At 30.8% G+C, this 16067-nt stretch overlaps 1 protein-coding gene across 1 annotated transcript; it reads right to left on the bottom strand.

Moving 5' to 3' along the window:
- Nucleotides 1-5649: 5649 nt before the first annotated feature.
- Nucleotides 5650-9932, bottom strand: LOC101210692 (protein LONGIFOLIA 1). Its single transcript, XM_004145368.3, has 4 exons — nucleotides 9562-9932; nucleotides 8009-9469; nucleotides 7693-7885; nucleotides 5650-6698 (listed from the first exon to the last, which is right to left on the bottom strand). Exons 1-4 carry the CDS (start codon nucleotides 9706-9708, stop codon nucleotides 6088-6090), a joined length of 2412 nt encoding a protein of 803 aa, XP_004145416.1. The 5' UTR covers nucleotides 9709-9932; the 3' UTR covers nucleotides 5650-6087.
- Between the last annotated feature and the right edge of the window lie 6135 nt (nucleotides 9933-16067).

Consider the following 16067-nt stretch of genomic DNA (forward strand, 5'->3'; position numbering starts at 1 on the left):
AGGTATTTTCAATTATTTTTATTATTCTTCATTTCATATATTTCAATAACATATATATACACATATTTTATAGTATGTTTTCTGTCAGTTCATTCCTTATCTTTATTATATTTTGTACGTATATGTTACTGAGTAATTTATTATGTTTTGTGATTTGTTACATATATATCAATGCATATATTCAATAATATATACACATGTTTTTTATGTTCTGTTTTTTTTTTTCTTACTACATTTAACATGAATTATATTTCTTACATATATGTTACTGAATAATTTATTTTTTTCATACAATTTCCTAGATATTCAATTCTTTCATCAAAGTCCCTATACTACAATCAAATTCAATTTTCCTCAACATTACATATACTAGAAAATAACTAATATTTTAATGACATATATTACATATACTCATCATAATTATTTCTCATTAATGTAAACATAAACAACTTTAATACATAATCAATATTATTTCAAATATAACGTATTATTTACTATGTAAGATATGAATATAAATACATAAACAAATTGATATAAAAACCTTTGACTAATAAAATATACACCGAATTTATTTATGTTATTTAGTATATATACCTCATATTATATACAATAATACCTTATACATAATTCCTACAGACTTTGTGTTTAAATTTTTTGTTTATATAGTAAATATTTAACAATAGTAAACGACATGATCATACATACATATTTTTCCTTTATAAATATATTTGATTACATTATACTTTAATATATCCACAATCTATAATAGTTATGTTCTATGTTTTAGTACATATATACCATGTATTATATACAATAATACTATGTACTGACATCTAGTTCTATTATTTTTTTTGGTAGGATGGCCAAAATGTAGCTCTTCTTCAACGTTGAATTCTCAATAAACTCTAGAATGTATCACATTCAAAACTAGATTTTCGTTTGTTTGCCTATTTAATCGAATATTTAAAATTTACATAATATACCGAATGTTTCATATGTTTTGAATATATATAATATTAAGCACGAAATTTCTAGCTACTCTGTTGGATAAGTTTTTTATTTGTCGGCATCGAAAGTTTTATTCTTCACCGTCGAAATCTCAATAAATCCTAAAATGTATCACATTCAAAATTACATTTTTTATTTGATTGCTTATTTATTTGAATATCTAAAATATACCTAATGTTTCATATGTGTTGAATATATACAATATTAATCTCAAAATTTTTAACTAGATTATGTTCGAGAAGTTTTGTATCTGTCAGTCGTCAAATGTCTTCTTCTTCACCTCCGAACTCTCTAAAATTTCGAAGTAAAAACAGTAATCTACGTTGGAAGGAGTAGAGAACTGTTTTCGTATAAGGAAACATGAAAGATTTTTCACTTCTTTCCAAAACCGTATCCCATGATTTTTTCCATTCAGATATTTGTTATAAATCAATTAAATAATAGAAATTTCTATTAAATTAATTTGGACCCCACTTCTTTCCAAAATCGTATCCGATGATTTTTTTCATTTAGATATTTGTTATAAGTCAATTAAATAATAAAAATTGATATTAAATTAATTTGAGCCCCCAAAACTATATCCCACGATTTTTTCCATTTACATATTTGTTATAAATCAATTAAATAATAGAAATGAGTATTAAAGTAATTTGAGCTCTACATTTATGTAATATACTAGCTCATTTATAAGACAGTGGTTTCCACCGTTGTCTCAAATAAAATCTTAACATCCACTTTTGACCTCGGAGGATTTTTCTCATAACATTTTCCTTAACTGAAAATATTTCATTGTACTATTTCAATATGATATTTTTATTTATTGAAGTGGGACATTTTTATTTCAAATTGGAGTTTGTTTCCTTTCTTGGATTCAATTATTTAAGTAGGATTGTAAAGACTTTTTAGGGTTGTTGCTCTTTTTTATCGACCAAGACAATTACTTCGTACTATGACCGAACTATTCATAGTTGTGTTATTGCTATCTCTGCTTGCTATATTCTGATATGCAAGTTTTTTGTTTATTGAGAAAGACAATCTACTTTGTACGACAGACCAAATTGTTCATCATTGTGTTCTTGCTCTCTTTGCTCACTATATTTTGAATGTGCAAGTTTTTCATCTGTTTAGTGCTTGAGGATTATCACAATTTAGAGGAAAATTAAGCTATTGTTGTCGAGATGAATTTTCTATATTAGGGAGATCCTAGGATTCATCAGTAAAGGGAGTTCGCTAACTTGAAGGGAAGATAATTACGTTGAGAGGAGTCTCACACATTGCTAAAAGTCAAAATGTTCAACACTAACATTATCAAATTTAGGGGAAACCTAACTGCATTTGAGAGGGGAATTTCTCATATAGGAGAAGCCTAGGTAGAAGTTAAGCTCTACATGAGTCACTGCAGTAGTCGAGTAGTGTAGATAAGTACTACGTTGTAAACTACCTTAACTCTTTAATATTAGTGGACTATCTTTCATGTGCACATTGTGTCTTAGATGCAGATAGTTTATCGTTGAATTCGGTTACCAACTTCTATGTCTACTTGTTGTTTGTATTTTTTTGTTATAGTTGTTGTTTATGCTTTTTATTTGACATCCGCAATTGTGTGACGACTCACTTCAATGCTTTTTCAGTTTCACTAACTAATTATAATAATTTCCATCAACTTTCACTCAAAAATTTCGTCAATACCAATATTTCAACCAGAGTTATTAATTATTTAATATTAGTCTTGTCTTAATAACCTTAAATCCAATAAACTAACACCATAGACTGTCTAATAAGTCTTAAATTGTATGTAGAGGTATATATAGGGATTAATGTTCAAGACAATGTCTAAAGTAGGGGTGAGCATTAGTCGGTCGGAGTCGATTTTTTGACCAAATCAACACCAAACGGACTATGATTGGTTTAGTAAACATTGAAACCAACTTCGACCATGAAGAAGTACAAATTGATCGTTGGTCAATTAGTTAGTTGGTTTAAGTCATTGACTTTTTTAAAAAAATATTGTCAGTTTAGAATTTTTCCCAAACTGACACCGATTGAACATCTCCTTATCTTCAACTGGCCACCTTTAGTTTGGTCATTTTTGGTTTATTGGTTTGGTTTTTTGGTGTATCATGCTTACCTCTAGTCTAAATAGCCTATCGTATAAGGATAAGACTAATGTTTTATCTTGGTAACACTATGGATATGTTGACCTAAGTGACTTGGTGTTAATTTTAAGTTTATTATAGACTTATATGTTTATGATGGATTGTCCTCTTATTTGTATGAAGAAGAGTTACCAGTTTTCCGACTCAATAAGTCTTCTATTAGATAACAAGACTGAGTGAGGAGCTGAAAACATAATATTACAAGATGGAATTCACTCATTTTCAACTTAAGACAAATAGATGAGTGTTCTCTTAAATGGTGATTTTCGGATTTGAACAAAAGGTCTTACTCTCTCATTGGTACGATAGAGATTTTTGTTTAATGGTTGAACCTTAAACAATTTGTTCATTAGAGAAGCATCGGTATTCAGAAATTTAAAAGTAATATAAGGGTAAAACGATAATATGACTTAGCTGGTGTCCTAAAGGACTAATTCACTATTATCGGTCTATATTAGTGGAAACTAAAATATACCAGCACTTGATAAGAGTGCAACTGTGAGTCTTTAGTAGAGTCTACACACATCTAATAATTTTAATTTATGTGATTAATGAGTTTAGTCAATTTTTCTCATACCGTTTGAGCTTATGATCAGTGGATTATTTGGGTCCCCTTCCTAGCTCATAAAAGGTATTAAGGTGATTATGACTTGAATGAGATTTGAAATGTTCAAATTTAATTGGGGAAATAATATAAGGGGTGCTTGCAAAATAGCAAAATATATATATATATGATAGGAATCATGTCACTACATTTTTTAAATTGCAAAAATAGCAAATTTAAAAATTTATAACCCTCTAATAGCCCTTAAATAACTGTCTGATAGTTATCTGATATCACTAATTTTGTCATATTCGCAATGTTAAAAAAATAATTTTTTTCTAAATATTTTTGTCATCTGATACAATCTTTCATAATATAATATATAGTTATACATTATAATATAACATTTGTTTTTTAATTAAACTTTATAGTTTATAACGTAAGTTTAATTTTTGGATGTGTTTCAAAATTAATTTATGAGAAAATTAAATATTGAAAGGAGTTTAAATATTAATGTAATATAGATAGATGCTCACTTAAATTATTGATTAAATTATATTTAATTAATTATTAGTTATTAATTTAATTTAATTATCGATTTTATTTTATTTTATTAGTTAATTTAAACTATATAAATATTTTTCAAATGAATAAAATAAAATAAAATGGTATGCCTCAGAAAGACATAGATATTAGTATAGATTAATTTGGAAGTATGTTAATGTTGTATTAATTAATGAACTTATGAGAACGGGTCTATTAATTATCGATTAGAAAAGGTTAGACTTAGAGAAAGTTAATCTAGAAATAAGACTCCTAGACCTATGATTGTCATAATTTCACTCGAAAGTAAAAGTAATTAGCTAACTCATTGACGAAATTCCAATCGTAAGAACGTGTCTTTACTTGATTCTCACTCCCGTGTCACTTTTATTGCTTTTGCTTTCTAGAATTAGATTTTATCTTAAATTAAATTCTCATCTAAGTTGTATTTCCTAACTGAAATTAAAAAGAATATTTGAATAAGTAAAAGATAATAATAATAAAAAAAAATCAATTCTATGTGAACCAACTTAGACCAATCACTCTTAATAGTCTTTATAGTAATACCTGTACGTTTCCAACTTTGGTTCTCTAATAGGCCTACGTTGCATTGGGGATTTCAACCCTATATCATGGATGTTAATATTTTGAACATTGGTTATAATTGTTTGTAATGTAAACTTTAAAAAAGTCTAATAAATTTTTAAAATTTTAATTTTACCTCATTAAGTTTCAAAAAAAACATAAAACAAGTGTTTAGTGGATCTTTAAACTTTTAATTATGTGTTTAATAAATCTGTCTAATAAATCTATAAATAAATCTGTCTAATAAATCTATAAAAATTTCAATTTCATATTTAATACTTCATTTACTTGTCGACTAAACATCAAACATTTTCTAAAATGTTAACATATTAGTTAGGATCCAACTCTGGAAGTATATAATAAAGTCGATAATTAGTATATTTTTTTTGTTATAATTTTTTAAAAATGTTGTTCTACACTTATTGTCTTTAATTGGTACAAAATTCAAAATTAAATTTAGAAACTTATTAGAATTTGGTCGATACCAACCCTCCACACCACATATCTTCCCAATGTATAATTTTGTTCTTCGGATGCATTCTCAACAATCTTCCCCCTTGAACAAAGGACCACCCAGCTTCCCTTTACTACACTGTCTATCCAATAAAGCTAAACGACGAATCATAGGGTGATAGTTTAGAATCTACAAACACACCAACATGGCTAAGTTAACTCTATTAAGGAACGTGATAACATCCTCAATAGCTTAGAATCTTCAAATACACCAAAACTACGAATCATGAAAATGTCTCTCAGCTAGTTTGAATTATATTTAGGGTTTAGTTCAAAATCTAAATGATGAAGGGCTCCAGATTAGAGACAGAAAGCACATGAATTCAACTTTGCTTTAAGGCTAAAAAACTCCAATCCCTGCTTTTCAGGTCACTTTCTACCTTTCCCATGAGGAATTTTTAATTATCAAACACTTTTTTTTTCTTCACATGAAATGTTCTAAAGCAGCCTCCCCACCCACCTCTCTTTCTTTCCTTTTTCCTTTTTCTGCCACTCCCCACTTCACTATCTTATGACTAAATGCATGTTTTATACATATCAAATTTTCATATTAAAAAAAAAAAAAGAAGAAGAAAAAAGGGTTATTCTTAGATTTGCCTTTTTTTTTTCCTCCCCCCATGAACAGATCATGATTAACATTAGCATTTTCCTAAAAATAATTAAATGAGAGAAGGGGAAAACCATCGGCGCCGATACCAAAAAATGAATTAGCAACTTTATGCCTTTGCCATTAGTCTTTTAGAACACCAGCTTCCTTCTAGGCATCATGTTAATGGCATTATTGAGGTTGCATTTTCCAGTAATGGTGGCCAGATCTCGGATCGTTTCGCCGATCAAGTCTTTGAATATTAGTCTCTCAATGTCCAAAACTGCTTGGGATGTTTCAACTGGCCAGTCCCTCCATCCGCTAGGAGCGTCTCTTGTTAGATCCTTTTTCAAGACACTGCAGATGACCTCAAACAAGTCCTCCGATGTGTCGTTTTCTCGGTCCCTCATTCGCTGAAACTCGGACCAAATCTCCTGCACTGAAGTCGGCTCGGTCATGGATTCTGGCTGCGCGTTGGATTTCCATGGTGGTAATTGTCTGTTCCGGTCGAGAATCTCAGTTATCGTGTCGAAAATTAGCCTCCTTTGAAGCCTTGGAACCTTGGAGACGTCCTTCCCTTTCAAATACTGTTGTTCCTCTAACAATAGAAAGATATCGGAGTCGTCATCTTGCAAGCAACGTGAGGCTCGGAGAACATCCATAACATAGACAAAATCACCCTCGTCAGATCCATCTGCCAAACCCAATTCCATCGATGAGATAGCTTGAAACCACCCTTCGTCTTCCACATCAACCACTTGGTCTGATAACACAATAGTAAAAAAGTACAAGCAACAACAGTCAATAAACCAACCCACTGTAACATACAAATATAAACAAAAGTCATCCTAAATAGACCCTAAAAATTAGTTTGATTAGTTTGACCCTCCAAGAAAAATAGAAAAAAAAAGTTCAAGTTCTCATCAATCTCATCAATCCATCCCAGTCAATAAATTTCCATTTCCAGAACACTTCAAAAGGCTGTTCCAATTAATTACTTCACATCCCCTCTCAATCCAACTGGCAGTTTGCTGCTGATGGACATCATTCATAAATTGCCATAGCCCCATGCACTAGACAATTAAAGTCAGTACCATAAACCTAGGTACTTTAGTCACATGATCAGCAACCATCATCAAGAAAAGGGTGCAAAATTCAAAGAATACTAACAAAGACCTATTGTAAATTGTACCCATCATCAATAAAAGGCCACAAAATCAAATGGCACTAACAAAGACCTAAAGAACACCTTTTTTTTTTTCCATTTGACATTTTCGAAAAATCATTCGGAACAAGCTTTAAATCAAATTTTGGATTGGATGAAACTCCATGAGAATATGGAATTATGGTTGGTTCATTCATTCCAACTACCAATCAAATCAATCCAGCTGAGCTGAGCTCAAAGCTTCAAGCTGGACAAACCCTACTAAATATGGGTCCTGCTTGAAAATCACTGATGTGGCATGGACATTTGCAAAATCATCTGACTACTTTTGGATTTGGCTTGGAATGAAGAGGACCCATCAAAAACAGAACCGCCCCCACTACTGGCTAGGCCAAGCCACAGGCCAACAAATACTCAAATACTTTAACTAAATACGGTAAAGTAAGCGCCATCAAAGTCAAAAAAAAAAAAAAATCTAGCAAATGAAATTTTGAATACAAGAAGGAAACCCAAAATCAAACTGGGTTTTTTCTTTAAGAAAAGAAAGAACAAAAGGAAAAAAAATGAAGCACTGGGGTTTCTTTTTCCTTACCTTTGAAATCTATTTGCCGTTTTAGTACAGGTGATGGTGACGACTCCTCCTTGTAAAAAGACGAGTCAAGTACCGAGACAGGACTCGGTTGTAACTCGGTCGATGCTGTGATTTCTGCTATACTGTGAAGAAGCTTACCACACCTCTCTAATAGAGTACGGCCCTCTTTGTACTCTTCAATTTTGTTGGACCTCTGTCAAAGAAACCAAATGAGAATCAATCGATTCTTTGTAAATTTTGAAATTAATTTAATGGTTTTTTTTTTAAGAAATTCATTGAAGTGACTGATCGACAATGGTGGTCGGTGATTACGTACCTCCGTATCCGTTTGTGAAGAGTTGCTAATGCTACTTTCTGAGAATGTGGACGATTCATCCTCTGCTTGAGATATGTAAATCTTCCGTTCTTTTGGATGATGAACAGAACCCATTGGTTTCCTGTTTTTTGGGGATCGGTTTGACATTTGGGGATCTGATCCGAATTTTGATGAATTTATCTTCGAACTTCTTCTCTGATCTACAGGATCGTTAATTCTTCTCTGTGTTTCAACGAACAATCCTCTTCTACTCGGACTTTTCACGTTACTCTCGCTTCTAGTTGGAGAGTTAGAGAATCTATTTCTAGGTTGATTCCGTAAATTCCGATCAAACTCCAAACGATCGCTTCTCGTGGTTACAGACGGCATGGAGTCACTGGTAACATTAACATTCCGGCGACCGATTTGTCTAGCTCTGTAACTCGAAGGTGGAGAATCGTTACTGATTCTTCCTAAACGATTGACTGAAGTTGGTGATCTGGCAGGTCTCATCACCACAATCGGAGATTCAGCCTGTGAAGAAATACGATCGTAAACAAGCTTCCTCTGGCTAGGAGATTTCTTGGAATGAAGAAGACCTTTGAGTTGAAGTGCTTCGAGGATTTGCTTTAACGTTTCTAAATCTTTTGAAGGCTCATCAATTCCTCTCATCTTCAACCTCTTCTCTATCTCTCCATAGATTGATGCAGGTTGCTTTGGCTCTGGAAAAACGTCTCCGGAATCGAAGAAAATCTTGCGAGGTCCTATTCCTCTTTGCGACCTAACAGGCTCAGCCTTCGTACTTCTTGCAGCAAAGTCGCTTCTGTCCAGCATTTTGACATTTGAGCTGTGGTCCATGTTTGCTGCATTCTTTATCAGTACATTGCTTCCATTATTGTCCTGCGAGCTCAAATGTTGAGATTGTTTAAGTCGGAAATTGTTACCGTCGATGAACCGATTATGATAGAAATCTTTAGAAACTCTTGATTCGGAAGCCGATCTTCGAAGCTCGGCGTTTTTTATCGGTTCTGGTTCGGAGTTAGGTAATGGTTCCAGCCCCATTAATCTAGCAATGACACTCGGAGACCGCCGTTGTTCATCCCCTTCTTCCGTGGAGGTTTCACTACGGTTTGCAGAGAGAATAGACGCGTTCGTACGGATCTCCCTCGGATAAATACTTCCTTTCCCGTCAACAATAGCTCTGCTATCCAACGAAAGCCGTGGAGCTTCTCTCGAGAATTTCCATAAAGACCGATTCCCTTCCTTGTACTCAAAAACTGGAAGAGGAAGCGTATGTTTCGGCTTCGTTTGCACCGGCGTCGCTGGTTCCGGCGCTGGAGATCGAAGGTCCGTCACCGAAGCAAAATGCTTCACTCTGTCTGGAGAAGGCATCGTTCTAGTCTGCTGTAGTTTTTCCAATTCCACCGTTGCCTCCGGTAAGGAGATGGAATTCTCCGGCGGCGGAGGTGTTGAGTTCCCTACCTACAGTTTGAATGAAAACAGTGATCCACAAATTTCCAGTGATGGAAACGACAGACAGAACAGAAAGAGTGAAAGGTAATGAGTAAAATTACCGAAGGAGGGAGGCGTTTAGTAGAGTAGAGGCGTTTTCCGGCCAAAATCTGATGACGATCAAAGATATGAAGGAATCCAGCCATGCAACCCATCTGCTTCTCAATCTGCTTCTCAAGATTCTGGTCTTGCACCATTCCTGTCGTCATTTCTTGAGTCACAACAAAGAAGAAAGAAGAAATGAAAGAAAAAGAAGAAGGGGTATGTGTGTGTGCGTGTGTTTAAGTCTCAAAATCCGCCATTTCCATTAGCCCTTCCTTCTTCCATCTGTGTTGTTGATTTATTTATTTTATCTACGACTCTCCCGCTTCTCTTGTCTTCTCAAAGGCTTTAAAACGAAGAGGAGTGATAATGTCAATTACTAATATACCCTTTATTTAGTTAGTAATAGCAAATGTGTCCTGGAAAGTCCAAAATTGCTGATAAGCCACTCCCCCAATTGGGTTCTCTTCTTCAGTAGAAGCGGGATTTTAATATATTGGAATTTTCTTTCCTTTTTACTTTAATATATATATATATATATATATGATATTTAAGAAAAACAGATAACTGGACGAGCCGGTAAACCTCCGTGGGTGAAGCTCTCTACGTGTCAGAAATTCCACTTCCTAGAATTTCGCGTTTTTTTTGAACGACGACCGGCTTTGACCGTTTATTCCCTTCCCACTCCCACTAATTTCCGTCATTTATTTACTTAATTAAATAAAAAAGATCCCGCCCGTTGATTGTCCCACTGCCTTCACCGGCCGGATACACTCCCCGGCGAACCAAATATTCCCATTATTTCTTTTTCTTTTCTTTTCTTTTCTGTTCTTTTCTTTTTTTTATATCATCTATATTCTTTTTTCTTTTTTCTTTCTACCTGATCCAAAATTTTAGAGAATGTTTTGGAAAATAATATGAATTTTCTTTTATTTCTAACTCACTAAATTTATGGAATATTTATTCTCTTTTCTTTTTTAAATTTACGTTTGTTGCATCTAAAGTTTAGCTTGTCTATGAGAATCAATAGAAGGGCCTAAACGAGCTTAGTGATAGCATGGTGGACCTATGAAGTATGCCTTAGCAAGTTTAGTGAGTGTTCAGTTGGACCCATGAGGTGAGCGTGAGAGAAAGCTCAAAAGGAGGTTAGCAAAGTTTGATGCACCTATAGGATAGGCTCAAGAGAAGAGCCTAGGAATGAGAGCATCCACCGTAGAGAGCTTGGATAGCTCTATGGGATTCATGAGGTACGCTTATGAGAAGTAAGGTCATAGTAGCCAATGACAGAGCTCAAGGAGAGTTTAATTATGAGTTCGAGTATCAATTAACAGTTTTCATATTATATAAACGACCAAGGTCATTGATCGAAATAAGCCTGAATATCCTACTATTTTCTCTACTTTCTAGTCATCTAGAAACACAAACATACTTAAGCGTCAGAATGTGCATAGAAACTCCGCATCCGCGCATAACCTTTTTTTTGTCTTACAAGCACTCAGAAAAATCTCCTCGTAAAACAATTTTACAGTTTTTACAACCGTATAAATGTAATAAATTTCTAAATTCTAATTTTGTATATAATAAATACCTAAACTATCAATTTTATACGTCACTACTCTTTATAAATATATAAATATTATAGAATTGAGTTATGCTTAAATTGATTTGTTAATATCAACTCCTAAAAGTAATTTTTGTATGTTTAAATATGTTTTTGAATTATTATGTATTCGTTTCGAGAATGATGTCACGGTTACGAAATTACTAAAAAAATATTTCTATTTGAGAAATTAGATAACCAAATAATTGTTTTTATCGTTTTTTGTTCATTTATTTTATTGCTAAATTCGTATATAGAAGAATGGTATGTTGAGTAAGATAAACGTGAAATAAATGTTGGAAGCAAAATTAAAACATATCCCATCTAATCTACTTGAAAAAATACCTAAACTATGTGAATGACACCAATAATTATCATCCATCCTTTCATAAATTATTTACATTAAAGTAAAGAAATAAATGGTTTGACACATAGATATATCAATTTTTATTTTTAAAATTAGTAAAATAAATTAAAATATTTATAAGTTATAGCAAAATTTTGAATTTTATCAATAACAAAACATTGTTATCACTGATGATAAATATGAGTGTCTATCAATTAAAATATTATTGATAGAATCTGAATTTTTTTGCTACATATTTTTAACTATTTCATTTTTGTTCTATTTTAAAATTTTCACGATTTAACAAAAAGAAAAAAAAAAAGTGGATTCATCCAAATGCTAAGAACTTGAATCTCTCATTTCCACATGTTAATGTATATTCCTAGCTGACTATTTGATTTTCTTTTATTAATTAATAAATAAGCATAAAATATGAAGAAAAGAAACAAATATATTTTATATTATCTTATTTGCACTTTAGAACGGATGTAAAATGTTGATGCAGACACGTGACATTATATTGCTATTCTGATTCGAGTATTTGTTTTTAAATAGTTCGAAAGAAAAAATGTAATCGAACGGCGAGGATATGTCTTTGTTTTTTCTATAGTTATTTTATCTTCGTATTAAACAAGTTTTGATTTTAATTTGAATTCAAAATGTTAAATGTTAAATGTTTAGATAAGATTTTGTTAGCAGCACATTTTAAATTTTAGGATTATTCCTCGAAGTTTAGTCCATTAGTGAGTCAATTAGTCAACATATGTAATATAAGAAAGGAAGAATTGGTAGGAAGGGTTAGATGAAATAGGTAAAGTGGAGATCCAATTGTCTATACCTACTTCTTTTTTTTTTTGTCTCGATAGCAACTATCTATCACCGCAATTTTAAAGTTGAACACTATTGTTGCTTGGGTGTTACAGAGAACCATCAAGATAGTGATAGCACAAAGTTCATTGCTATATGTAGTGAGGTAGAAACCCAAAAATGATAGGCGGTTTTTTTACGGTTTGGGAAGTATAGTCCATATCCTTCATTTGAATTTTTTTAGTGGAATTTGATTGTTTAGAGATGATTAATATGTTGGATAAACGGATATCTATTTCTTTGTCGAGGAGACAAACACATATGGTACTATACAAGAAATTGTCACTTTCGTAGATTTGTTGGACATTTGTGACTTGTTAAGACAAAAACTTAAATTTCGATATGATTTTAAAATTTTAGAGATCAAATTTGACTTTTAGAGAGGTATATATTTATTGAGAACACCAATATATTGGTACAATGTTTGAATGAAGTAACATTCATTTCAAATCATGCAAGTTTCAAATATACAAATAAATAATGCATTATAATATTTAGAATAAAACTAAGGTTAAAATAATTAAATTGATAAATGTTATAGGGTGTTATCACAAGTAAATACTATCAGCAATAGCTTTTAATTAGTGAAATGTACTATTAGCTGCTATAATTGATATCCACTATTAGTTATAGTTTCTATCAATAATAGTTATTGAAGAACATATTATCAACATTTGTTATTTTTACAAATATTTTATCATTGTGCTATATTTATAGTTTATTTCCTAGTTTGTGTGGATTTTTTTGGTCTCGATTACTCTACTCCCAAATATTAATCTAGTCATCATCCTATTCGACTTTTCATTAAATTACTAACATATTTGTTATCTAAATTAGGACTAAAATTAAACGTTGTTGAAATTTTAGTTCTTTTCATTAAATTATTACCATATTTGTTATCTAAATTAGAACTAAAATTAAACATTATTGAAATTTCATGAACTAAAGGGTAAGATTTTGAAACATAGAGACTAAATAAAAAATAAATTTAAAATTTAGACGAAAAAAATTATATTTTAAAAAATATATATATATATTAAAGGACCATTTAAGATTTAAAAATTATCAAAATTTACTCAAATTAATTCTTTATTAAAATCAAACAAAACACTAAAATTTACTTAAGAAACTAAGGCAGAAAAAACTGATATTTACAAAAATTAAAAACACTAAACCTTTTTTAAAATTTTAAAAAGGAAAGTAATACTAAAGAAAGCTAATATTATAAAAATTAAGAAACACTAATCTTTTTTATTTTTTATACTGTTACCTTTTCTTCCATTTTTTTAAATTTATTTTACGCTCCACTTTGTCGAGCTTACTAATATTCCCTAGTGAGGCTATTTCGCTCGGAACAAAAGGATCATAAACTGTTCAACACTCCAAGATTTACATCTTGTACCCTTTCGATTAATTTATAAGGATTAGATATTCATGTTTTCAAACCATACAATTTGATTACATGAAATACACCAACACCGAAGCAACCCAACCCCGAGAGAAATAAATGAATTCCAAAAATATCCAAATCCAAATAAGGTCTAAATTCAAATATACCCAATGGCATATAGCTATTAAGAAGCACAATCCATACACACAATATATGTGCTTGGGCTACAACTTCACAACTCCAATACATGAATTTGTTATAGTTCTTCTTATGATAATCCAACTGATCCTAATTATCAGGGAACAACAAAGAAGATGCTTGTGGTGTTGTTAAGTACGAGAGCTTGTAATATTGTTCTTCCAGATTTTTCTCAAGATAGAAAGAAGATTGAAAACGATTCTTCAAGGATAAGTTAACTATGTAACCTTCATGAAAATAACGCCTTCTTATTTCTCCTTCTTTGTATTATGTGTTTTTTAATAAATTGAATATTAAAGAGCATTAGTAGTGACTTGGTTATTTCTCTCCTTTGGTTAAACTCTACAAGCTCATATGATCAACTTAAAACTCAATGATATGACTTTTGCTCTTAAAACAAGTGAACCCAGAACAACCCTTGTTTTTCTTTTAAACTTGGCCACCTATAAGTTTTGGATCTTGTTTGGGGTAAATCCTCGACAGTGTTGATAACTTTATTAGATATTTTCAAAAGTGTTTTTATAATCTACTAAAACAAAATTAAAAATACAAATACTTAGCAAACGACAGATACCTTTTAAAGTTCTACACTTTAGATTCGAACTTAAGATTTTAAGTACCAACGTCACCCTAAAATAGATTTTTCTTTCCACAAGTGATAAAAGTGATAAAATTGAGTGTTGAGTAATACTTAAGTACACCATAATAACATAATTGAATAGATTTTTGTTTGCATATAGTTTTTTTAGGATAATAAAGAAAATGAGGGTTGAGGATAGTACATTTAGTCTATTAATTAAAGAAAGAAAAAGACATAATTGAGAGCATAGTTAGAGAATGAATAATAATAACAATAATTGTGACAAAACATTGGATGAGTGTTGAGATTTTACGAAATCTTCACAAATTAATTAGGTGAATCTTATGAGATGGAGATATCAAATATTTGGTTTTTGGAGGCTTTATATTATTTTTAGCCACTTTTGAATACTCAATTCCAATGCTCCATGTGACTCTTTTTTCCCTTTTATCCATATGCCTAAGGTTTTCACCTATATATATATAAAGCCTCTCTAATAAGTTTATGGAAATTCAAATTTTATACTAAGGCTTCCTTTAGAGTTGCATTTTCAGCCTTAAAAAGTGATTATGAAAAATCTTAACACCTCTATTATGTTGGTTAAAATAACTTATTTTATAATTTGTATATGATCTTTAAAAATTGCACGAGAGAAAAAGACGATAAAAAACAATCATAGAGGAGGAAGAGAAGAAAAAGAAAAAGAAATGACAAAACTAAAATATTTTTAAAATATAAACTTCATTCACTTTTTCATTTGATTACACGAACCGTAAATATTTGAACGGTTTGTTATATTGATGAAAATTAACTTTTAGCTTTTCTAACAATATGTCATTGCTCATTTCAACAAATACACTATAATAATAATTTAATTGGTTATAATTTTTTATAACAATTACTTCTTAAAACTTTTATCCAACCATTTACAATAAACCAAATTCAAATTATATAATTTGTTAATAAAAATATTGTAATAAATTAAATTTTTTAAAATATATATATATAACAAATGACCAAATATTTACCCTGAACAATTTTGAAAACGGAAAAAAGTTACTCGTCCACCATAAAAAATACAAAAAATGCTCCTGTCATTAGCCATTGCCCACACACAATTAATTGGTCATTGGCCACAACTCCGTAATTCATGTACAATCATATAGGAAATAATACATGAATGCGTATTAAGATTTTTTATATTTGGTACACAATAGTTTAGATTTAGTAATTCCAACTATTGTTTAACGTTCAAGGTAGTTCTTCAGCCAAATAATACTATTGAAAACAAATATCATGATTTCAAAAAATATAAAATAAAAATTGGAGAAAGAAGACGGAAAGAAAAGAAAAAATGGAAAGAAGGAAGAAAGCGACAAGAGCAAACTTGAAATACCTTTTTAGTTTAGTTTGTTACGGGAGTGGAATTAATGTAAATAAAAGTAACATTTATAAACATGAATTTTTAAAATTAAATAGATAAGTAGTTAAAGATTGTATTTTTAGATAAAAATGGAGAGACTAAATTTATAATTTAAAAAAAAA

The sequence above is a fragment of the Cucumis sativus genome, chromosome 2 (assembly GCF_000004075.3).
Source record: "Cucumis sativus cultivar 9930 chromosome 2, Cucumber_9930_V3, whole genome shotgun sequence".
Lineage (NCBI taxonomy): Eukaryota > Viridiplantae > Streptophyta > Magnoliopsida > Cucurbitales > Cucurbitaceae > Cucumis > Cucumis sativus.